The sequence below is a fragment of the Schistocerca americana genome, chromosome 6 (genome assembly GCF_021461395.2).
Source record: "Schistocerca americana isolate TAMUIC-IGC-003095 chromosome 6, iqSchAmer2.1, whole genome shotgun sequence".
In the NCBI taxonomy this organism is placed as follows: Eukaryota; Metazoa; Arthropoda; class Insecta; order Orthoptera; family Acrididae; genus Schistocerca; species Schistocerca americana.
In genome coordinates, this window is record NC_060124.1 from 366,536,467 (window position 1) to 366,562,322 (window position 25,856).

Sequence of the window (25,856 nt, forward strand, 5' to 3'; positions counted from 1 at the left end):
CTGCAGCAACAATGTGGAAAAAAGTGCTGCTGTCACTGAGTAAAGCAGTTTTTTGTTTTGAGAGAATGGTCTCTATATCCTTTAAAAACGATGATCCTTACATTTTTGTAAAAAAGCTGATGCAATTATTCAAACTGACTGAGAATAATTACCAAATGAATTGATGGTGAGCTGGACATAATCAGTTAAGAACATTAAAAAAATGTGTCAATTGCACCTCTCAGATGTTAACTGATGACCTCATAAATAAAGAATGTTCATCTGCTTCAAAAATATTGGTGAAGTTGATTATTTTCTTGTATCTAGATCACTCATCTTGTGGTTAAGAAAATCATGAAGTGCCATTCTTCATGTAATCATAGAAAAAAATTTCAAGACAGTTACACCTGATGTGGCAGTACAATGGAAACAAAGACTTCTGAGCATGTAATGGAAGTTCCCCTACCGCTGTCACCCAAGTGTCACTGTATCCCTATAGAAGCAGAAGCTCCATGAAAATTGGGCCTCCACACTTGTTACATCATGCAGTGTTTTCCTTCTGATTTACTCCTCTATACTCTGGAAAACACACAGTGTGAAGAAATATTTAGGCCAGCTTGGGTTGGAAACTAAAGTGGAGTACAGCGATGATACACAGAAGGCTGTTCCAGCTGACGTGCATGCCCACAGGCCATGCCTGACAGAGGGCATGTTTTCGGGTCTCAAGGGTGTCCGTTTCCCATGCAGCAGCTTTGGAACAGCCTGATACACAGGCTCTTAATAACAAAATAGCACCACATCACAGGTTTTGAGTAAAAGAACTATTAGAAGTTTTTTCTTTGTAGTACAAACATTAAGGAATAAAGTAATACAAAGTAAGCTTTACCAAAAAAATAAAAGTGAAAGCAGGCTTTTGTGGCACATATTGCTGATGAAATCTTCTCAGGCTTCCAACCAGGTGGCTGTGTTCAAATTCTCTCACGTTTTGATAAGTGACATTCTCATCATCTTCTGACGAAGTGAAGATGATGAGAATGATACTCATCAAAACACAGCCACCTAGACGTAAGCACAAGATGATTTCATCAGCAAGAAAATAAAAATTTCATTTAAAAAATGAAAGACTCTTAATACAAAAGTGGCAAAACTAGCTAACACATTTCAAGGCTAAATAAAACAAAAAAACGAAGTATATAGTAAGTTTTATTTCATTCTCACCTGAAAGTACATGAAATGCCATTTTAGTCACAGTAATTTTTTTTTTTTTAAAGGATAACGTGTGTTAACTGAGTGCTATTGTTGGATACATGGATTTAATGAATGATGGAATGGTTCATAACACGCTGGAGTAGTACAAGTTTACAATCAGTCAGCTATGTGTACCCCTACTGCTGCACACTGATCATGCATAGTGCCTTACGACAAATGTCAACTTTTAAGATAAAAACAAGCATACATGAGAACAATGGTTCAAATGGCTCTGAGCACTATGGGACTTAACATCTGTGGTCATCAGTCCCCTAGAACTTAGAACTACTTAAACCTAACTAACCTAAGGACATCACACACATCCATGCCCGAGGCAGGATTCGAACCTGCAACCGTAGCAGTCACGCGGTTCCAGACTGAAGCGCCTAGAACCGCACGGCCACATCGGCCGGCCATGAGAACAATGTGTGACTCAAGGATTCTTCATCAAGCAAGATGAGGAATGTTGTCTTCAACTTGTTTTTGTGCATGACTGTCAACATCTAGTAAACAATCTACTCACTGCATCCAGAACCAAGACCAATAGTCTCATCAGAACCATCTTGACAATCTGCATCTCCATCACAAACATATCGCTGGTCAATGCAGAGGGCCTTGTTTGTGGGTGTAGCACAGCGAAATTGACCAGGTAAACAGGGAGACATTGAAGAGCTGTTGGCAGAGACCTGCCCACTTCCAATTTTAAGATGGTCATCATGTGATGAGCAAGTGTGGCCATCTGGGAGACTCAGACATAATTCAGGACAAAGATCATGATTCCTGGAGCATTCATTGTCCCCTGTAAAACGTAATGCACATTACCACACTAAAGAACATTCACATCTTAGCTAAATGTTGCTCAATAGTTACATTTTTTCTTCAGACGAAAGATCTCTCCTTGGTGAGTTCAATGGTATAAGTTACAAATTTCTTAAATATAATACATTTCTTTTGAGACTTCTAGTACGGCTTTGAACTACCATCAAGCTTAAGGTGAATTAATATACAATTGTTACTTTTTCCTCTGCAGAAAATCTCAAGTACTATTCAGTGGATGATGCTTATTTTGATTATTACAAGTTTTTCCACAGAAGTTGCACTACCAAATCTGACACTTACACAACACTCATCTATTCAATTTCAGAAGGCATTTTTATTTCATCTGAATTTATAAACTTGGTTGAAACAAAAAATGGTTCAAATGGCTCTGAGCACTATGGGACTTAACATCTGTGGTCATCAGTCCCCTAGAACTTAGAACTACTTAAACCTAACTAACCTAAGGACATCACACACATCCATGCCCGAGGCAGTATTCGAACCTGCGACCTTAGCAGTCGTGCGGTTCCGGACTGAGCGCCTAGAACCGCTAGACCACCGTGGCCGGCTTGGTTGAAACAAAACAATATCTTAAGTATGAGTTAAATTAATGCACACCAAATATTTACCAAATAACTGTAAACTAAATATGACTGTCAATGTCTAACATTTCGTCATCAACCTGGTATGTGAGCACATTCTCGTAATAATTTCACTGGTAATGGAAGAAAAGGATACAAAGGAAACCCTTGGACAGTTGTACAAATATTAAAAGTATGCAGTCCATTTATTGGTAATTTTAATCCAATTAGTACCTGCTAAAGGTTCCATAGAACATTACCAAAGATATGATTGCAGATCTCAGAAAATGAGCCATTGTAGGTTTTCATGACTGGTGTTTATATTTCATTGGTGACATATAGCTTTTGGGATTTAGATCATGTACTTAGGTTTAGTTTTGTGGCTTAAGTTATTGTCTTCAGATATAGGATACATCAGCACAGATTACAGTGACCTGAACTCTGTACCCATTATTGAAACTTTCAAGCCGACTTGTTGACATATTGCCTGTTGGGTTCTGTCTTGAGTTCTTTGGGTGACATTTGTTTAATGATTTTCCTGATGTTTTGCCAGCACAAGTGATTGGCACAGGTTCACCCATTATATCTGTAGCAGACAGGAAACGAGATCTTGGCCAAGCATTACATTTACTGATGCATGAACATCTGAAGGCTTTTTCCTGGTTATTACCACTGCGGTTCTCCCCTTGTTATCTGCAACGGTCGTTTGCTGCAGCATGAGAAACCAGGATCTGTTTAGCTTGAGGCTTTCTTCTTCCTTGTTGAATTTATTGTCATGTTTGTGGATTTCTATGACTTCCCTGAACAAACCAGTGTGGTGGCTCTTCTCCACAATGAGAACCTCTTATGAGTCGGTGAATTTTATAATGTGGTTGGCCTCACAAAGCATGCTCTCTGCCAAGTCCGATTTCTCCTCCTGTCCAAACTGCAATATACCATTTGTATTTGGTGATCTTGGTATTGATGAATCATCCATTCAGCCTAACATACAGTTTACCACATTTACATATTATGTGGCAGATTCCCGACAATACAAATGGGTCCTTTCGACATTTGCTGATCTGAGACACACTTTGATCTTCTTGGCTGGTTTGTAAACAGTCTTTATGCTGTGTTTGTGCAATTCATGGCCAACTCTGTCTGTCACCTTGGGATGTATATGGCAGAAAGCCTGTATCTAATGTTTCTCCTTCTGACATGGCACTTTGCTAAATGTTAGGTATTGTGACACTTATTATGCAGCAGTTGCAGTACCCACTGCTCCTCAGAGTGCATTCCAGGTGTTGCACCTCACATTCGAAGTACTGGGGTTCACGTGTTTGTGTTGCATGTGTTGTGAACATATTAATCATTCTCCTTTTCAGACTCGGTTGTCAGTTTTCGACAAATGTGTCCCAGGTTCTCACCAATCCTTGCAACTACCAAAGGGCATCTGTTGGTTCTTTTTTATCTCCATAGTATATTTTAGTTGGCATGAAACTGTTCAGACATAATAGGAAGTCACAGAGCTGTTCCTAACCATGGCTCCAATATACATGTTCTAGACCTTAGGTTTCCAGCACCTGTCTTTCAAAATGTTCCATAGAGAAATTGGTAACCACTGGATTAAGTGGGCTACCCATGCGCAGCTGAAGCAGAGGTGCCAAGTGTTTTGCCAGTTTATACATTACTGAGGTAGGGGCTCTTACAATTTGTCTTAATGGTATAAGATCTTCACAGATTTTTCATAACCCTTACAGCTAAAGTAGTATGGCTTATGTGTTGTGCAGGTTTATCTGTAAATTCACCAACAAAGAAGATACCTTGATTAAACGATTTGTATTCCAAGTGATCCAATGCACTAAATCCAAGCTTAGCTTTCAGTACATTATCAGATCTAATAGAGCAAGTATCACAGTCTTCATCCTTCAGATTTTATTACAATGGTCACATTTTCCTTGTTGACAGAGAGTATCAATATATGCTTTTCTCTAAGTTAAGGCTCTTGGTAGCTTTTAACTCTTCTTTTTTCAAGTTGCAAGATGGTGGCTTTGCTCTATGTAGTATCCTGCCGCTTTCAGTGCATATTTCCTCAGCTTTTTCACAACGCAGGGTCAAGATGACCCCTTTGGTGTTAGCAATGACATCCTCTCCAATTAAAAGTTCTAGGGATGAAGTGACATTCCCTCCTTTTTGGACAGAGATTCCTTTGAGGTCACTGGTCACTTGCATTGTGTGTGACATGTCAGGAATCAACTTGTCAATCTGCTTACTGCATCTTTCATATTTTTTTCTGTCTCTCGATGCAGCAATCAAGTTTATCCTGCATGCTCCTGCGAGTGATGCCGTTGATCTCATCCCAATCATCTTGATGCATGCTGCCATGGAATTGATAGAAAATGCCCAAAAGTTGTCCATCAGTTCTTGCCAAGTCTCACTGTGTTGCCTAACTTGCAAAGGCCACAGCAATACAATGTAATTTGATTATCTTAAAGTCCACCAAGTCTAATCAAATTGTATCTTGGAGTATTTTCAGTGAACAAATCAATTGTTTATTTCAGATCAAAGGCCACAACATATCTAATTTGAGTCATCGAGTTTTCTTGTTGAATTTGCTCTCACATAAGTGAATAAACTGAAGGGTTTAAATTAGATAACCTCTTGGCTTGGTGTTAAATAAAGCAAGTAATGCTAAAGCACCTACTGAATTAGTTACAGAACAATATTTGGCTCAACCTGACTATCTAAGACAGCATTCAGATGAGGCCCTGTTGTAGTGGCAATTATATAGTTACTAATAAAAATGTGTGTGTTCTTGCTATTCTTACCTGTAATGTATTTGAACTTTGTTAGCTGCAATTAATGTCATAAAATTCAAGTATCTATTAGAATATCATCTGAAGACATCCTCTGCAATAGGAAATCAAACTAAATGGTGATGATACACAGACAGATTCCCGACAATACAAATGGGCCCTTTTGACATTTGCTGATCTGAGACACACTTTGATCTTCTTGGCTGGTTTGTAAACAGTCTTTATGCTGCATTTGTGCAATTCATGGCCAACTTTGTCTGTCACCTTGGGATGTATATGGCAGAAAGCCTGTATCTAATGTTTCTCCTTCTGACATGCCACTTCGCTAAATGTTAGGTATTGTGACATACCTGTACACTTTTCGTATAACTGTGTAAAATTCTCTCCCTTTTCTTCCTATTAAAATTTCATTAACAGTAAAAATTCTTTGAATGAGGTAGTAAATTTAAATGGTGAGTACAGTGTTTGCTTCGTACTATCTTAAGAGTGACACTTCGGTATCAAGTAGCAATATCTACGGACAACAATGAAGTAAACTTCTAATTCACATGTATTGGATAGCATATTATAAAAGAGAATAAGACTGCATAGCTACCTGGAAACTTTGAAAAGAAAAAACTAGGGAGCCTAAGTAAAGAAAGGAGAGTAGTACCTGTACAATTATACACATACACGCATACTGTATCAGACTTAACTACAGTGCACATCACATTGAAAGGTGCCTCTGTGCACAGAAGGAGAGCAACAGGGAAAGAAGGAGAGGAGACGAAGTTTGGTTAGGCACAGCAGAGGGGCCACATATGTTGCCAACCTTTTCAAAGTGCTGATGCAGGCAACAACGAAAGTAATTGCATTGCCACTGTAGTGTGGCCACACCACAATATGAAGGAGATCATTTATTTATTACTGTTTAGTGCTGTTCATAGTAAGGCATTAAGATGAAGACCAGCCTAATTGGCTGCCAGTAATTAGAAGAGGGGGGATGTGAAGAACAGTTCAAAAATGAGACATACACTATATCACTATTTTGTTTAGTTTTGAGGACTGTATGAAAATGGCTTTAATGAAACAAGAAACTACACAGGTAGCTGAAACTACTTGGAGACTGTGTTGCCTGTCTTGTTAGTTTCATTTCCTGACAGGATTGCGTATTGTAACTTTAATTATTAAAGCTGCTCTGAAACAGTCTGATACATTATCAGATTTCATTTTCCCTTTTTCATTACATTATATTAAGCTCTGGTATGAAACCATTATGACAGATCTCTGTCACACCATCCAAAGAGTAATTGCATTAAAATGAATAAATGAAAAAAAAAGAAAAGAAATTAAAATGGTGGGAACACTCACCACCTTGTGCATTCTTAGAGTACACCTTAACTTCAAATAATGTTGTTCCTTCATCAATTAACAGTTCTGAAGTTCCATTCCCTATGCGCAGTCGGTGTATAGTGCCCCTCTGAAATTCAGACCAATAAAGTGCACCATCATGATACACTAACCCATATGGGCGGTCTAAATCAGGATCAGTTTTCTTGTTGAGCACAACCTATTGAAAAGAAAAGAAGAGGGAAAAAATAAGATGCTGATAAAAGAAGAAAATGAGATGCAATAGAAGCACAGCAGTTACTTACTTCTGTGGTGGTAGTATCTAATGTTATACTTTCTATAGAGTTCAGGTAAGCATCACACCAGTAGAGCACATGGTTCTGAAAATCAATTGTGAGTCCACTGGCCCATTTGATTCCACTACCTACAAAAATTTCTCTGTTTGATCCATCCATCCACGCACGTTCAATCTGTCCTTCCTTGCTCCAAAAACTGTCCCATTCACTCCAGTACATGTATCTGCAATAAAACAAGACACATTTGAAACATATAAATTAAGACAAATTTGAGAGAGATGCAAGGCAGAGATATGCGGGGAAGGGTGGGGCTGATAAAGATTTAAAAACATAATTACCCATTAACAGGATCTAGCGCAATTGACCTTGCAAAGAAAACATTTTCGACAATTAGTTTCCTCTGTTTGGGATTTTCAAGCTGTGCAACACTGATGGAACTAAGCCCAGCATCAGTCCAATAAAGATTTCGTCCTAGCCAATCAACAGCTATACCCAAACAATTGCCAATAGCTTGGTCTATGAAGACAGACCTTCCAGTACCATCAATTTTCTGGCGTTCAATAACATTCCTGTACACAAAAAAGGACAAAAATCATTTCTTTTTTGAGTTTTGAAAAGCAAATACTGAATAAATTTAGTGTGATAAGTTACATTTGCTAAGCTGCTTTACCTGTGACTGTCAGAAAAATAAATGTAGCCTGTGGCCGCATCATAATCTAGGGCGACTACCCGAAGGACATTAGTAACTGGTACCATAACTTGGTAATCAGGATTTTTTGTCATTGGCATTCCTTTGATAACTGATGGAGATTCTTTGCTATAAATCAGGAACTCTGGTAATCTTGCCTCTGATGAAATTAGAAAGCAGGTTTAAAACTAATTAAAAGGAGTTTATTGATGCAAAAGGAAATAACCATTGACACTATGTTATGTTAAGCATACCAACACATTTGGTCCCATCCTGGAGTTTAAAACCAGGCTGACAAAGGCACTGAGCAATTCCTTCACTTTTACTTTCATTTTTCCATGCAGTAATGCATATTTGGTCACAGTTTCCATTATTGTTTTGACATGGATGCTGCACTGAAATACAAAACACATAAAACAATAAAATGCAAAGAAGCTTTTGCAGAGACTTTGCACACAGTACTCAGCAATGGTATATTAAAAGTTCTAGACTACATCTTTGTCTATATTTATCTCATAATTTATTTCACCATTCAAAGCAAGTCTCAGTTTCCATACCAGATGGTAGCACTTGCCCAAATAAGTTATGAGGTTGACCACTATTTACACCATAAACTACATTACTGACTTGAGTAACAGACAGAGAACAGAAAAATATAAGATTAGATTAAGGCATCTGAGGAACAATTCTCCTCTTGCATTTGCTTCATCCAAATGTGGATATTAAAATGTACTGGAAACTGTAAAAAGGAATAAGACTTCCCAAATCCTTTGGAGAACAGAGATAAAATTTTTTTGCAGATGTCACAACCATCAGAAATGGAAGCAGAAGGGAGAGGGGAAAAAAAGCTCTGCTTCTAAAATTCTCCTTCATTACTTGTTACAAGCACAACCACGCAATTTCCGTCTGCATGGTCATTCTTAAGATCTTCATCAGAATGAATGTGCAAGCAAAACATAGGCAATATTAAACAGCACATAGGCCATCCACATGTGAAAGCACCACAGCCAAAATCAACCCAGTCTAAATCTTTATGCCACCATACAGGTTGAAGCACATTTCTACATCTACATCTACATAATACTCTGCAAGCCACCATACATTGTGTGGCGGAGGGTATCCAGAAACCACTACCAGTCATTTCTTTTCCCGTTCTGCTCACAAATAGAGGGAGGGAAAAACGAATGTCTATTTGCCTCCATATGAGCCCTAATTTCTCTTATTTTATCTTTGTGGACTTTCCAAAAAATGTAAGCTGGTTGTAGAAGAATCGTCCTGCAGTCAGCTTCAAATGCTGGTTCTCTAAATTTTCTCAATAGAGTTCATCAAAAAGAACATCACCTTGCCTCCAGGGATTCCCATTTGAGTTCCTGAAGCATCTCCGTAATACTTGCATATTGTTTGAACCTGTTGGTAACAAATCTAGCATCCCGCCTCTGAGCAGCTTTGATGTCTTCCCTTAATCTGACCTGGTGGGGATCCCACTCTAGCAATACTCAAGAATGAGTCTCACTAGTATCCTACGTGTGGTCACCTTTACAGATAAACCACACTTTACAAAAATTCTTCCAATAAACTGAATGAAGTCAATCATTTGCCTTACCTACTACAATCCTTACATGCTCATCCCATTTCATATCACTCCATGACTTTACACCTAGATATTTAATCGAAGTGACTGTGTCAAGCAGTAATACACTGCTAACGCTGTATTAGAACATTATGGGTTTATTTTTCCCATTCATTTGCATTTAACTTAGTGTGTCATAATCAAACCGGTATACAGTAACTTATGGGAGAGAAACACCTTCAAAACATAACACTTAACTGCTGTTCTGCTGTATCATCAACCACACTTTATGAAGCCTATGTAGAATCTTCATGCTATTAGTAAAGATTTGCACTTTATACATGAGGGTTACCACAAGCGAAATTCCCTGATATTTCCCTTCCTATAAACATGAAAAAACTACATTTCTTCAGGGACTTCAGCTAGTTTGAAATATTCTGTGTGACCTATTTAAGCTCTGTGACATCATCATCATCATCATCATCATCATCATTAAAAAAGCTCAGTCATTGTAAATGTTTTCAAATATCACACCCCAATTTTTTTTTAACAGCAAATTCATAATTTGTTGTTTGTTTGTCATTAACATTCTGCAAAACTCTCTGTTCACTCTTGTGTCTCCTTTATGTTGTTGCTTTTAGTTCCTTCAGCCAAACAATTAGTACTTTTACATGTAGTCTCAATGTACACACATGTGGCAAGGTATGAGTGGTTGACAGTTATGTTTTGAAGTGGGAAAAATTCTCTTGCAAAAGCTGCTGCAAAAACGGGTTTACACATGGCACACTATATGAACACAATGGGTCCAATGTGATAACATACGCTTTTAGACTGGGTTGGCAGTAACTGAGATGATAACACATGTAAATGGGTTACAGTTTATCAAATATAATTAACATTTTGCTTGTATATCGATTCTGATAAAAGATTATTGCAAAAGGTCCTGTAGACTGAAACTGGCCAGCTGTGTTCATGTTGAGGACAAAGTAAAATATTAGCAGCTGCTCAGACATGAATTAAATAATATACAATTTAACAAATTATAATAACCACAAATTTCAAACAGGAAAAATAATAACATCATTAGAAGAAATGTGCAAGGTGGGATTGGGGCTCACTGGCTTTGCATTTTATCTTGTATATCTAGGAATAATGAAACAAATTAAAGATCAAGAAAGAAATGAAGTGCAAAGGGGGCTGATAACAATGAATAAGTAAAAGGTTCATAAAAATGGCATTAGAAGGAATAGATGAAGTACTTGGAAAATTATGTTAATTAAAGAAAAAAAAAGAGACAAAACTGATTAACAGAACCCAGAATGATAATGGAGGTTTGCTACACATCGTATTCAATAGGTGTGCTGACATTCGAGAGCAGTTACTATGACACAGTGAAAAACAGTGGAAGGGCAAAATTGTACAACTGAAAAGACTGAAATTCTTCATACAAAATATTGCATTGTGCATAGTAATATGTTGATAATAACAATGTGCCAATTAATCAGTGAGTGCTGCATCAAATGACCGGATTTCATTATGTACAGTCATTAAGTTACTTTTTAGCATCTAAAATTGATGTAAGGGATATTGTACATCATTTTCACAACAATGTTACCAATAAAGATGTATGAGCAAACTTTCTACTTTTATTTTGTTGAAATGAGTTAGTTTAACACATATATAAAAATGGAGAGGGGGTGGTTGCAATACCATGCACAAGGAAGACAGAATTTAATATTTAGTATGCAAAAAATAAAAGAATGAACCTTTTTTAAAAAGGATCTATAACATTATTAACCAGCAGAGCCATAAAAATAGTGGCACAAATAAGAGAATTTCCTGACTTACACTGTGGCACATAGCAGCAGAACATATGCTTTGGCCACCAAATCAATGGGTTCTTTTTAACTGTGGCACTAAATATAAGGACTACAAAATAAAATTCAGTGGAACACTGGATTTACTTGGGCAAATACTGCAAGCTCCACTGACAGATACCTGCTTCAAAGACACTGACAGCAAAGTGATTACCCCTATTGCTGAAAATTTGCAAAGGTAAATACAGCAACATATTAAAATACTGTACGTACTTTCAAAACTAATCGGTCAGTGACCTAAGGTACCACTCCTAAAAGACAAATATGCAGTAGCTGTGTAATTACAATAATGGAGATAATTAACTATGAACTTTCTTTCTGCTGATCCTTCTCATTTTCTTAATAACTTCTTACAAAGTAATTTATGACAGAACAGGGACCCATTTTTACTGTAAGGATCTTTTGGTTTGACTTCTTTAAATGCTTCATTCCAGAAAAAGTACATTTTGATCTCACAATGAAGTTCGGCTGTATTGAACAAAACCAAAAAAAATTATCCTGTAGCTTGTATAAAATGGAAAAGTCAACTCATAAAATTAAGAACTCACAGTTAATTTAAAAAAATTTACTCAACTGAGATTTCCGTTTTGTACACGTATGTAATTTTAACAAGTCTTTAAACTGAATTTTCTATTTTATAAAATTACCCTGCTGAAATTTTCTGTGATCTTCTCAAACGCTTTCAGTGTACAGATCACAAAATTTTAGTTGCAAGAATTTAATATATGATGTCAATGGCACACCATGTGTAGGGGCAGAATTTTATATACCTAGTAGGAAACAGGATAAGGGATTAGTACCGGTAACCCATTCTAAAGTTTCTCATAATGTTTTGTTAAGACTAAAAGAAAAAAAAATTAAACAGTTAGTAAAGGTTCATGCTTATTTCTGTGCCAGACAGATTAGTGATACTACAGCAGATTTAAGCTCGCAAGGAAAAATGTCTTTCATTGACTAAAAACAGGCCAGATAATAAACACTTTTTGGCATTCTAGCAATTTTTGTACATTCTAAAAAAGATGTATGTTAGAAACACGTACGTTAGAAACTTAATGTCCGACAGTTCTGTGTGCAGTGCAGCTACATGTGATTGCTTATTGTTAATTCCTATGATTACTGCCACTGTTAAGTTTTTCATTCAAAATCATGGATAGTGATTTCAATGGCTAATCACTTCTGCAGCAAATTTGATGGTCTGGAAGCATATGTTGCACTAATATGAAGTATACTTACCAGATGGCTGTCGCTGTCGATGGTAAACATGAATAGTAAATGGTCTTCCGATATCTGAAAATGTCATTTCAGTCTCATGGGTAAATTTGTTTACACGTATTATGCTATAATTTCGCCAACTTGTAACAAAAAGGGAATTTTCAAAAACGGTCAGCCCATAAGCATTTTGTATCTGTGGAATAGGTAAGATGCCAAAATTAAGTACATCATCAGTAACAAATCATTGTAAAAGTCAGAAACACTATAATTACTGTCTGTAAACATGATCATTACCGGTGGGCCCCTTTTAACGATAACTCGGTTTGATCCATCATAATTAATTCTCTCTACGACGTCCAAATAAGTGTCTACCCAATAGACTTGCTGTGTTGGATAATCCACTGTGACTCCATAAGGGTACACAATCTTGTGAGTCACTAATTTTGTACGTTCTGATCCATCTAGCAAGCTACGTTCTAATGCAGCTGGTGAACCTCCCCATATTGTGAAGAACATATAGCTGAAAATTGAAAAAAAAAAAAAAAAAAAAAAATGTTAACAAGTTGTTTGTGGTGATTCACTATTATTATGATTAGACACAGCATTCCCTGACTAGTTCTGTCATCTGGAAGAGCTATGTTAATTCTGATGTGACAAGAAAATTGTTCAGGCAGAGGTTGTTTGGTTTCAAAAGATTGCTCTGCTTGCATTACTAAAAATCACATGAATGACATATTCTCAAAAACACAATGGTCATTAGCATTTTTGTAAAATGGGACTATGGTATTTGTGCACTACATTAGCAGATCTGTATGAGGCAAACTCAATGATATAACTTATTTGCATACTTGACAAGAAATCATGAAGTAAAAATACACTGAACATCAGGATTTTTCCGCTGGTGTTGCAACAGGTTGAATGCCGCATCATGCACACACTTAATGCAACTCTTCACAGTATGTCACACCACCAATGAAAGTGGTGCATGATATTAAAAACTCTCAACAGACAGTTATATTAATCATTTATTTTTACTACCCTTAGTGCATGGATATATATTATGAAATATTGTAGAATCTAACGCCCGGGTGTTTGTTCCACATTCATCTCATTTAGATCAGAGCTACAAGTACTGGAGCAGAGATAGTCCCAGACCGAATGTCTATCTCTCTCTCTCTCTCTCTCTCTCTCTCTCTCTCTCTCTCTCTCTCTCTCAGACACACACACACACACACACACACACACACACACACACACACACACACACACACGTTTTGCCCCCATCCACAACTTGCAGCTCACATTTCTGCTCATGTCCCAAAATGATACTCTTGATCGCTAAGAAGTCTAAATTTTGGAGTCTATTTAACTCCTACTTCTCACTACTAGTGTAAACACTGTGCCCCTCTTTACAGGATTTGTATAAAAAGTATTGAGACTGAGATTGTGAATCAAAATTTATTGTAGATATCACTACAACCACTTAGCACTCTTCAATGTATGATCCTTGAGAGTCAGCAACCCATTGCATGCGAGATTTCCACATTTCAAATGCTGTCCTGAACACTGAGTCCGGGATGGCCTTCAAAGACATCACTGTGGCAGTTTGGACCTCCTCCAGGGTCCCATGATGGTGTCCTTTGAAGGAAGTTTTTAGTTTGGGGAACAAAAAAAAGTCTGGCGAGGCCACATTGGGACTGTAGGGGGGCTGGGGAATCGTTGGAATACCTTTCTTGGCATAGCTGTCCATCGTGAAGCAGGTATGACTCGGTGTGTTGTCATAATGCAACTTCCAATCATCGGCAATGGCTGTCATCCTGTGATGGACCTTGGCTTCCAGTCTCTTGAGCACTTCACAATAAAAAGCACAATTGACAGTTTGGCCTTGGGGCTCAAGATGAACCATGCCCCTGACGTCGAAAAACACAATCAACGTGGCTTTCACCTACGATTTGCTCATGCAAGCCTTTTTTGGACATGGGGATGCTGCGGTGTGCCTTTCAGCACTCATGCATTTTGTTCCCGGGTCATACTGAAAAACCCAGGTTTTGTCTCTGATGATAACATTATCTAAAAATTCCGGATCAACTTCAAGGATATGGAGATTGTCTAGGCAGGCATCCACACGTGCTTGCTTTTTAAACATCTGACAAAATCTTCTTGGTGCAGATCTTCCTCATCGACAATTCTTTGGTGATGATGATGTGCACTGTCATTTTATCAAGTCTGAGGGCATGTGCTATCATCCTGGCACTCATTCTACAGTCAGTGTTCAATAAAATGCGCACACAGTTGATGTTTTCATCAGTTTTGCTGGTTGGTGGGTGTCTGGAGCGTTCCTCATCCTCAAAGCTGTCCCGGCCCTCTTTAAAGCTCTTCACCCACCTGAAAACCTGGGCCTTTGACAGCCAACCATTGCCATAGGCTTGCCGACACATATCCAATGTTTCCGTACCCGATTTTCCTAGTTTCACAAAAAACTTGATGGCATAATGTTGCTCTATCTTTTGCTGCATGTTGTGCCACGACCGACAACTTTGCAATGTGTCTACTCAATGCATGATGCTGCTGAGACAAGAGCCCACAGGCGACTGGCACGCCATGCGTTTTCGGCCAGACACCCCCACCACCAATCCCCTCAGGTGAGTATGGGCAGCAAAGTACAGTCACGTTAGCAAAAAATCAGTCTCATTACTTTTTATACAAACCCTGTACTTCAAGTTATGCTTAACTGTCATGGGATCGTAACAAATGAAGTGCGAGTTCCAAATTTTTGTATCTTAGGCAGTTCCACATTCTTTTAGCTCTACATGATCATAAAAGTTCAAATGTCTGATGAGTACACAAACTCATTTCATACTTACATTTTAACACTTTATGCCAAAAAATGTATTTGAAAGCTCCAGATTTTTAACTGCTGTTCAGATTTTCCAGTAAATCATAACCGCAATGTGTTAAATGTCAAAATTGTTTGCAGATCGTTTCTATGGTCAATAATGCACAAATAATGGTGTAATCATACATAATTAAATGCCACAGAACACCCAAACATGCTGGTTCTATTTCATTAAGATGATGACATTTACGTTGTATCAGACAAGTTGTATCAGTCAATACTGAGCTTGCAATGGTTACACCCATATATCTTGATATGGCTAGAAGTCCTAGAATAATTTATTTTGTCATATTATCACAAGATCATGCAGGTTATGTTACAATATCATCTTCGCCATGTACAGGCAACACCTTGAAACATTAATCACAGATTTTGTATGGCATATTATAAAGTGGGGTAACATACCCTTTTGTGGGGTCAACTGCTATTCCTTTTGGCTTGCTCAGACTACTGTCAATGATAACAGTGCAAATCTTAAGCATTGATGTGCATAAAAATATTATTTCACGAGAATCATCAACAAAGTACCAATTTCCAGAGACCCAGTCAAGTGCAAGGTGTGTTGTTGCTGAAAATAAATAAAAATGTTTACAAGAGACAATCCTGCATTTACTTACTATGGTTCACTTTAAGCATTGACAAGAAACAAATTGTGAAATTAAATCAGCCAGCAATAAAAGCTTTGAAGTTCTAGGAAACACCAAATTCAAAGTTAAGAAAATACTTCATCTGCTGTGTGACAAGGTTTATTAGAATCATGCACAAGTCTGAAAATTACTCCACACTGAAAAATTTCTTTATGACATTTTAATTTACCAATTGATGGGAGGAAAAAAAAAAATTTCAGCAATATACTTAAAGTTTGGGTTTTTCTCGACAGGCAATGGGTTAATTTATAACGTTGCATGACTAAATTCAGTTGATATCCAGTTATTAAATACGGCTTCCCATGGTGTAAAAAGAGAGACAGGGAGGTCAGGAATTATCAAGAATTAAATTTTAATTTTTAACATATTTGCCACAACCGTTAAATTTCTCCTGATGGTGAAATACAAGTATTTTTGACAATGTCTGCTAGAATTTCAAAGTTTTCTTCCTTGCACCAACGGCTGCACTTCATAAATTGAACTATCAACAATGTTCATATTTTATATGAGGGGCGTTCAATAAGTAATGGGACACATTCTTTTCTTCGCCAATTTTGGTTGAAAAAACGCAGAATTTGCTGTCAGACAACACAGAATATTCCTGCTTCAGCCCCTATAGTTTCATGAAGTTCTGACAGGTGATGGCCTATATGTAGCCTTCAGAAAGGCGACTGTAACAGAAGTGTGTTCCAAGCAGAGGGCTGTCACCGAGTTTCTTTTGCTGGAAAATCAGAGCATTGCAGATATTCATAGGCACATGCAGAATGCCTACGGAGCCTCGGCAGTAGACAAAAACACAGTGAATCGTTGGGTGAGGCATTTGTTGTCTTCGCAACAATGTCGTGCAAACCTGTCTGGCCTCCCACGTGCTGACCGGCCACACACAGCTGAGACTCTTGCTATGTTGGAACATCTGAACACTCTCATTCAAGATGACTGGCAGATCAAAAACACCTCGTCGCATAACTGAACACCTCCATTGGCAGTACTGACACAACCAACCACCAGTGGGAGGTCTGTGCCCGCTGATTTCCTTGCCACCTAACGGAAGATCGGTTTGGCCGAATGAAGGGTGCACCCCTTGGGAAACAGTACAGGGATGATGGGGAGGTTATCGACACAGCAAGATGTTGACGCTGACATCGACCAGCAGAGTGGTAGCATGTCGGCAAACAGGCCCTCTCAGTAAAGTGGTGTAAGGCCATTGCATTGAACAGAGATCATGTTGGAAAATAAGGTTTTAAGCTGAAAGAGTGGGGGCAATACGGTATACTGGAATCCTGGATAAAACCAAACTGCTTTCAGAAAAAAATTGTTGCGTTACTTATTGGATGCCCCTCGCAGTTGTGAACAGAACAGTATTTGTTGCACACAGAAATAGAGGTCCACTCTTTTATTTATTTCATTTTACAAAGAAATGATTGATATTATACACTGAGGAATAATTACATTAGAGACTTAACCACAAGATCCTGCAGCCCTGATAACGGCACATTGCACTGTGGCATGGACTTGGTGAGACACTAAAGGATTTTCATCAATCATCTCTCACTAATTACCTAAAATCACAGGCGCTGGTTGCAGCTCAGTACTAGACACACCTATCATTCAAAAACTGGGCTCATTTCATATGAGAGCAATATATAGACGTCTCATGACATGTACCTTGACAGTTGCTGCCTTCTGTTGTAAATTTCTAGAATTATTTTGAGAGAAACGTTAGCAAATGTAACAGCTGCTGTTGCAAACGGCTGAGCCAGTATTATCGGATTGATGTAATTTCGTGCGTGTACTCATTACGTTTTGCAGTTTGTTGTAATTCTGCTACAAATATGTCATGTTTGTTAAGTGAACAAGAAATTTTCAAAGTTTGAGAGGAAGAAATGTCTCAATAACTCATCTCGCTCTTTTTTTTTATGGATAATGACACTTTCTTTCAAAATTATTTTAAAATTTGTAATCTATCAAAGAACTAAAATGAATATGAAAAATAAATCTTGAAGCTTGGTCTTTTTTAGTATGTATTACTCCTGGAGATATATCAATTACATATGTGCCAGTAATACTTTAAATAACAGCATAAATGAATGGTTTTTCTAGGTTTGATATTCTTCTATGTGTTAAGAGCTCAGTAAGATAGAGGTCAAGTAATCTGGGGGCCACACGAGCATAAATATGTTTGCAGAGCAATCCTCACGCCATTCTGCCACTGTTGGAGTGAGGAAGTGGTGTATTTTCTTTGCATATTACTGAATTGTGAGTCGTATCATTCACTGGCGAAGGGTAATGGGAAGTATATCATCCTACTGTAAACAACCTCTAGATAAGAATACCTTCACAATCTACCTAAATGGAACCTTGTTGGCAAGTGATATGTACTGCCTCTTGTTGTTGTTGACATTCTCAAGCCCTAGCTCCATTGAATACCAACATGCATCATGACTTACCAGAATAGCTCAACATTTTGCAGTGCTTCAAGTGCTCAATGTGAACCAAAAAAAAAATCCTGTAAACAATTCCTTAGGCTGTTGTCAAGCCATTTCTCCACAACATCCTTTCTTCCAGGTGTGCTAGATCCACAAGGTATGCACGCCATCACCTCAGTGAAATTTGGAAGGTAGAAGAGAGATACTAGTGGCCGTAAAGCTGTGAGGGTAAGTTGTGAGTCATGGTTGGATAGCTCAGTTGGTAGAGCACTTGACCGTGAAAGGCAAATATTCCAGGTTTGACTTCCAGTTCATAACATAGTTTTAAGCTGACAGGAAGTTTAACTCAATGTTAATACTCCTAGCTCTTCCTGACTGCTGTGCCCTGGAAAGTGCACTGAGCTGTGGTACACATTCACTAGTATCATCATTCATCACTTGTTGAGCAGGGAACTAATGAGTAATTTACTGCATTGCTGTCCTTCTATCTGCTCTTACAGTCCACAATAGATAATGTGAGCTCTCTCTCATCACTATTTTGTTACACAAGGCATTTGATTCTGGAGACAGCAGTTTTCCTAATACCAATGTACTCATTTTCCACTTTCGATACAGTGTCATTTGTACACCAAAGTGCTTGCACTCCATAGTGGTGTCCTCTTGCCCATCTTGCACTTGACTGTCATGTGAAGAGTCAGCACATAGTCTGACAACAATCCAGTCATGTTGAAATGATCCTTTAGCCCAACCAACAAAGACCAAAAAATGTTAACCTGGGGAAAAAATTTGCATAGTTGCAAATTTTTGTGCATTGGTATAGGGGAGTGTCATCAACAACATACTAAAAATATTGAGCAGTGGGGTGTGAGAGTGGGGACTGTGCAAAGGTCATTTCTTTAGAGCAAAATGTTTCCCAGTACAAAATTCAACTACTTTAAATTTCCTACAGAAAAGGTCCTATTCTATTTTCTCTAGGTCTTTAAGTTTCCACACTGCAAGAGATGGAAACATCACAGATTATTAAAAATTGTATTATACTGGTATAAAATTGATGGTTATTGTTAAACTAGCCTTCTGCCTGTGGATTTGTTAGCACATGCATTCAACACACACACAAACTATGTGATCAAAAGTATCCAGACATCTGGCTGAAAATGACTTCCGCCGAAGTATCGGAGGAATACATGCAGCACATGAGTTCGCGACAAGTGCAGTAGCAGCAACACTCTTCACTGGAATGCGATTCTTCTTGTCACCTGCTGTTGTAGCAAACTCGATGTTATCGATGGTTTTATAAACTGTCTGTTTAGAACGGCTACGAATTCTCCTGTAAGGCATCGTGGCGGCGTTCAATGCAGTTGCCTGTGCAGCAGGCTACTTACAGGAGAATTCGTTGCCGTTCTAAACAGACAGTTTATAAAACCATCTAGAACATCCAGTTTGCTACAACAGCAGGTGACAAGAACAATCGCATTCCAGTGAAGAGTGTTGCTGCTACTGCACTTGTCGATGGACCTTATGTTTTCTGTGGTTGTAGACTAAATTTTAGTATTGACATTAATGATACTTTTTCACACGGTAATGGTTGGCTTACTGTAGCCATTGTACGTGGAGGTACAGGAGTACCTACTGTTCCTGGACTTGAAAGTCCAGTCATAGTACGGTCATAGTACTTGCACTGGATCCTGATGTAGTTTGGAATTCCTGTTTTATGGTCTGTGTGGCTTATGCTGGAATTCAATATGGTGTTGGCCCACCCTTAGTCTTGATTACAGCTTCCACTCTCGCAGGCATGCATTCAATCCGGTGCTGGAAGGTTTCTTGGGGAATGGTAGCCCATTCTTCATGGAGTGCTGCACTGAGGAGAGGTACTGATGTCACTTGGTGAGGCATGGAACGAAGTTGGCGTTCCAAAACATACCAAAGATGTTCTATAGGATTCAGGTCAGGACTCTGTGCAGGCCAGTCCATGTTATTGTCATGTAACCACTCCGCCACAGGCCGTGCATTATGAACAGGTGCTCAATCATGTTGAAAGATGCAGTCGCCATCCCCGAATTGCTCTTCAACAGTGGGAAGCAAGAAGGTGCTTAAAACATCAATGTAGCCCTGTGCTGTGATAGTGCCACACAAAACAACAAGGGGTGCAAGCCCCCTCCATGAAAAACACGACTACACCATAACACCACCGCCTCCAAATTTTACTGTTGGCACTACACACAATGGCAGATGATGTTCACTAGGCATTCACCATACCCACACCCTGCTACCGGATCGCCACATTGTGTACCGTGATTCGTCACTTCATACAATGTTTTTCCACTGTTCAATCGTCCAATGTTTATGTTACTTACATCAAGTGAGGCATTGTTTGGCATTTACTGGCATGATGTGTGGCTTATGAGCAGTTGCTCGACCATGAAATCCAAGTTCTCTCACCTCCCGCCTAACGGTCATAGCACTTGCACTGGATCCTGATGCAGTTTGGAATTCCTGTATGATGGTCTGTATAGATGGCTGCCTATTACACATTACAACAGTTTTCAACTGTCGGTGGTCTCTGTCAGTCAACAGATGAGGTCGGCCTGTATGCTTTTGTGCTGTACATGTCCCTTCATGTTTCCACTTTACCATCACATCGGAAACAGTGGACCTAGGGATGTTTAGGAGTGTGGAAATCTCATGTACAGACATACGACACAAGTGACACCCAATCACCTGACTACATTCAGGGTCCATGAGTTCCACAGATCACCCCTTCCTGCTCTCTCATGATGTCTAATGATTACAGAGGTCGCTGATATGGAGTACCTGGCAGTAGGTCGCAGCACAATGCATCTAATATGAAAAACGTATGTGGTTTGGGGTGTCTGGATACTTTTGATCACACAGTGTATATTGAATATATCTTCCCCTGACCCTCTCTGTGTCCACATCTTCCTCCCTCTGTCTGAACACCCCATCCTCCCACCTCTAACTGGCTATCTCCTTCTCCGGAGCCTCTCTGTCTCTTTGTCTCCTCCTCTCCCTCTCTTTACCAATTTCCTTAACTCTCTGTCTCTGACCATATCCCCCCCCCCCTCCCTCTTTCCATCTCTGTCTCCCTCTTCCTTTTCCATCAGACCATGACACCTCTACACCTTTCACTTGCCTCATGCATATCCCCTGCTCTTCCCTCTGTCCATTACCCCCTCCTCACTCTGTCCATCCCCTCCTCTGTACATCTCAAACTGTCCCCAGTCATCACCACATCTATCCTCTGCAATATACACTCCTGGAAATTGAAATAAGAACACCGTGAATTCATTGTCCCAGGAAGGGGAAACTTTATTGACACATTCCTGGGGTCAGATACATCACATGATCACACTGACAGAACCACAGGCACATAGACACAGGCAACAGAGCATGCACAATGTCGGCACTAGTACAGTGTATATCCACCTTTCGCAGCAATGCAGGCTGCTATTCTCCCATGGAGACGATCGTAGAGATGCTGGATGTAGTCCTGTGGAACGGCTTGCCATGCCATTTCCACCTGGCGCCTCAGTTGGACCAGCGTTCGTGCTGGACGTGCAGACCGCATGAGACGACGCTTCATCCAGTCCCAAACATGCTCAATGGGGGACAGATCCGGAGATCTTGCTGGCCAGGGTAGTTGACTTACACCTTCTAGAGCACGTTGGGTGGCACGGGATACATGCGGACGTGCATTGTCCTGTTGGAACAGCAAGTTCCCTTGCCGGTCTAGGAATGGTAGAACGATGGGTTCGATGACGGTTTGGATGTACCGTGCACTATTCAGTGTCCCCTCGACGATCACCAGTGGTGTACGGCCAGTGTAGGAGATCGCTCCCCACACCATGATGCCGGGTGTTGGCCCTGTGTGCCTCGGTCGTATGCAGTCCTGATTGTGGCGCTCACCTGCACGGCGCCAAACACGCATACGACCATCATTGGCACCAAGGCAGAAGCGACTCTCATCGCTGAAGACGACACGTCTCCATTCGTCCCTCCATTCGCGCCTGTCGCGACACCACTGGAGGCGGGCTGCACGATGTTGGGGCGTGAGCGGAAGACGGCCTAACGGTGTGCGGGACCGTAGCCCAGCTTCATGGAAACGGTTGCGAATGGTCCTCGCCGATACCCCAGGAGCAACAGTGTCCCTAATTTGCTGGGACGTGGCGGTGCGGTCCCCTACGGCACTGCGTAGGATCCTACGGTCTTGGCGTGCATCCGTGCGTCGCTGCGGTCCGGTCCCAGGTCGACGGGCACGTGCACCTTCCGCCGACCACTGGCGACAACATCGATGTGCTGTGGAGACCTCACGCCCCACGTGTTGAGCAATTCTGCGGTACGTCCACTCGGCCTCCCGCATGCCCACTATACGCCCTCGCTCAAAGTCCGTCAACTGCACATACGGTTCACGTCCACACTGTCACGGCATGCTACCAGTGTTAAAGACTGCGACGGAGCTCCGTATGCCACGGCAAACTGGCTGACACTGACGGCGGCGGTGCACAAATGCTGCGCAGCTAGCGCCATTCGACGGCCAACACCGCGGTTCCTGGTGTGTCCGCTGTGCCGTGCGTGTGATCATTGCTTGTACAGCCCTCTCGCAGTGTCCGGAGCAAGTATGGTGGGTCTGACACACCGGTGTCAATGTGTTCTTTTTTCCATTTCCAGGAGTGTAGTTCAAAGAAGAAGGACGGTACTACTTCCACAATATGTCTGACATGCAGAGCAGGCTACACATCGTGAGCTCGAAAATCATTTAACTGCCCCTTATTTACCGAGCACCGTGCAAAGCGGCTCAATAAAGCAGGCTGGTAGTACTCAAACACAACACACCTTTCATGTAGGGTAGCCTACATGTCAGGCCCGACATGCAGGTGCCTTGCAAAGCAGGTGATCTGGCAGACCGATACTGTTCCTATGCAACATGCCTGTCACGCAGGGCAACATATATACCAGGTGCTGGGAAAAAACTTGTTTTCAGCTGTATCTGCGTACTACTGGAGCCAGGAGGTTATGAACCCAATAGTGCTGATACTCATGAGGCCTACAGTTTCTGTGCCAAACTTGGTTGAAATCAATTCAGGAGCATGGGAGGAGATGCTAGACATACATACATACATACATACATAGAACCTGTTATACATGTGTAACAGATAAAGCAGGTTAAAAACAAATATTAGATATGTGTATCACATCTAAGTGGAGTAGAACTGTATTAGAGGATAAATTGTGTCCTGGGGATGTGATGGGGTTAGATGTGTGATGGAAAGTAGGTCACTAGACTGTGGTTATGCACTTCCCTCTTTCATATGTCTGCTAAATCATGTGCGAGCAGGCAACTCCTCATTCTCTCTACTGCACTGTATCACAAAAAGTTACTACAGGGTCTATTATGTGTTTCAAAAATTTAAACTGACCCTTCGGCAGCTCCCTTTATTAATCACCTGGCAACAGAACGTACAGACATGTCTGGATGTATTAATTTTCTACAAAATGGATACAGATATGAACCACTAATCATACAAATGCAAGAATATAACTTTGTGAAACACCTTGTAGTTGCTTTTTGTGATGTAGTGTGGTAGGGAGAATGGGGAACTATCTACTCACTTGTCATTTTGCAGACCTACGAAGGAGGGAAGTGCATGACCACAATCCAGCAAATACCTTTCCTCTTGCTTCTAACCTCCACCTCGACTTTCCCACCCTAAAAACACAGTTTATCCCTAACAGTTCTTCTGTACTTAGATATGATACAAATAACATTTGTTCTTAACTCACATTATTTAACATAACACATTATTTATACATCATTAAAACACTATTTTTAACAATCTGTGATTTTTCCATCCCCTGTAACATGCAAACTATTAGTCCTACAGAAAAAAGGACTAGGACCTTTTTTGTATGAAATTTAATGTAATCTAATTTGGTACTAAGAAACATTTTTGCTAGAAGTCGCAGTTTACAAGATAGACAAGAAAAACATAAAAAGTAACCTTTAAATCTAAAATCAAACATTGGAAAACCCAGGATGGAATATTACAATATTGTGAAAAGAATAGGTGCTTCTCACCATATACTGGAGACACTGAGTCGCAGATAGGCACAACAAAAAGACTGTCAGAAAGTGAGCTTTCAGCCAACAATTACTTCGTTGGAAACAGGCAATATAGACACACACACACACACACACACACACACACACACACACACACACACACACAAATGACCACAGTCTCTGGCTGTTGCGGCCAGACTGGGAGCAGCAATGCATGATGGGAGAAGCAACTTGGTGGTGAGGGGGGAGGGATAGCAGGGTAGGGATGGGAGATGATCAAGTGTTGCTTGTGGGAGCATAGAGGCACGAGGTGGAGAGAGGGTAGGGCAGCTAGGTGCAGTTGGGAAGTTAGAAGAGGGCAGGGGTTGGAAAAGGAGAAAAGTAAAAAGACTGTGGGTGCGTTGGTGGAATATAGGGCTGTGTAGTGCTGGAATGGGAATAGGGAAGGGGCTAGATAGGAGGGTTATGGGAACATATGATATATTGCAGGGAGAGTTCCCACCTGTGCATTTCAGAAAAGCTGGTGTTGGTGGGGCAGATGAAGATGGCAGAGGCTGTGAAGCAGTCACTGAAATGAAGAATATCGTGTTGTTCGGCATGCTCAGCAACAGGGCTTTCCAGATTTTTATTGGCCACAGTTTGTTGGTGCCCATTAGTGTGGACAGATAACTAGTTGGTTGTCATGTCCACATAGAAAGCAGTACAGTGGTTGCAGCTTAGCATGTAGATAACATGACTGGTTTCACAGGTTGCCCTGCATATGATGGGACAGGTGATGTTTGTGACCAGACTGGAGTAGGTAGTGGTGGGAGGATGCATAGGACATGTCTTGCATTTAGGTCTATTACAGGGATATGAACCACGAGGCAGGGCTCTGGGAGCAGGGGTTGTGTGGGGAAGGATAAGGAAATTATGTAGGTTCAGTGGGCAGCAGAATACCACAATGGGTGAGGTGGAAAAGATAGTGGGTAGCACATTCCTCATTCTAGGGCATTATGATAGTCAAAAGGCAGAGAATGTCATTCAGTTGCTCCAGTCCTGGGTGGTAAAGAGTTGCAAATGGGATGCTCCTCTGTGTCTGGATGTTGGGACTTTGGGAGGTGGTGGGTGACTGGAGACAGAAGGCACAGGATGTGTTTTTGTACAAGATTAGGAGGGTAATTATGGTCTGTGAAGGCCTCAGTGAGACCCTCAGTATACTTCGAGAGAACCACTCGCCACTACATATGCGATGGCCATGAGTGGGTAGGCTGTATGGAAGGGATGTCTTGCTATGGAATTGGTGATAGCTGTCGGAATGGAGGTATTGAGATTTGATGTGGGCAGAGGCACCGATGTAGCCATCCTTGAGGTGGAGGTCAATATCAAGGAAGGTGGCTTGTTGGGTTGAACAGGATCAGGTGAAGTGAGCGGA

At 40.4% G+C, this 25,856-nt stretch overlaps 1 protein-coding gene across 1 annotated transcript in view; it reads right to left on the reverse strand.

Annotated features, from left to right (window-relative positions):
* LOC124619330 (low-density lipoprotein receptor-related protein 1) overlaps positions 1-25,856 on the reverse strand; it is a 756,280-nt gene that overhangs the window by 298,431 nt on the left and 431,993 nt on the right. The window contains exons 9-17 of the mRNA XM_047145639.1: positions 15,696-15,858; positions 12,689-12,914; positions 12,416-12,587; positions 7,990-8,130; positions 7,718-7,895; positions 7,386-7,616; positions 7,057-7,270; positions 6,773-6,971; positions 1,751-2,026 (exon numbers count right to left, since the gene is read on the reverse strand). Coding sequence (XP_047001595.1) covers positions 1,751-2,026; positions 6,773-6,971; positions 7,057-7,270; positions 7,386-7,616; positions 7,718-7,895; positions 7,990-8,130; positions 12,416-12,587; positions 12,689-12,914; positions 15,696-15,858 — 1,800 coding nt within the window. The remainder of the gene's footprint in view (positions 1-1,750; positions 2,027-6,772; positions 6,972-7,056; positions 7,271-7,385; positions 7,617-7,717; positions 7,896-7,989; positions 8,131-12,415; positions 12,588-12,688; positions 12,915-15,695; positions 15,859-25,856) is intronic.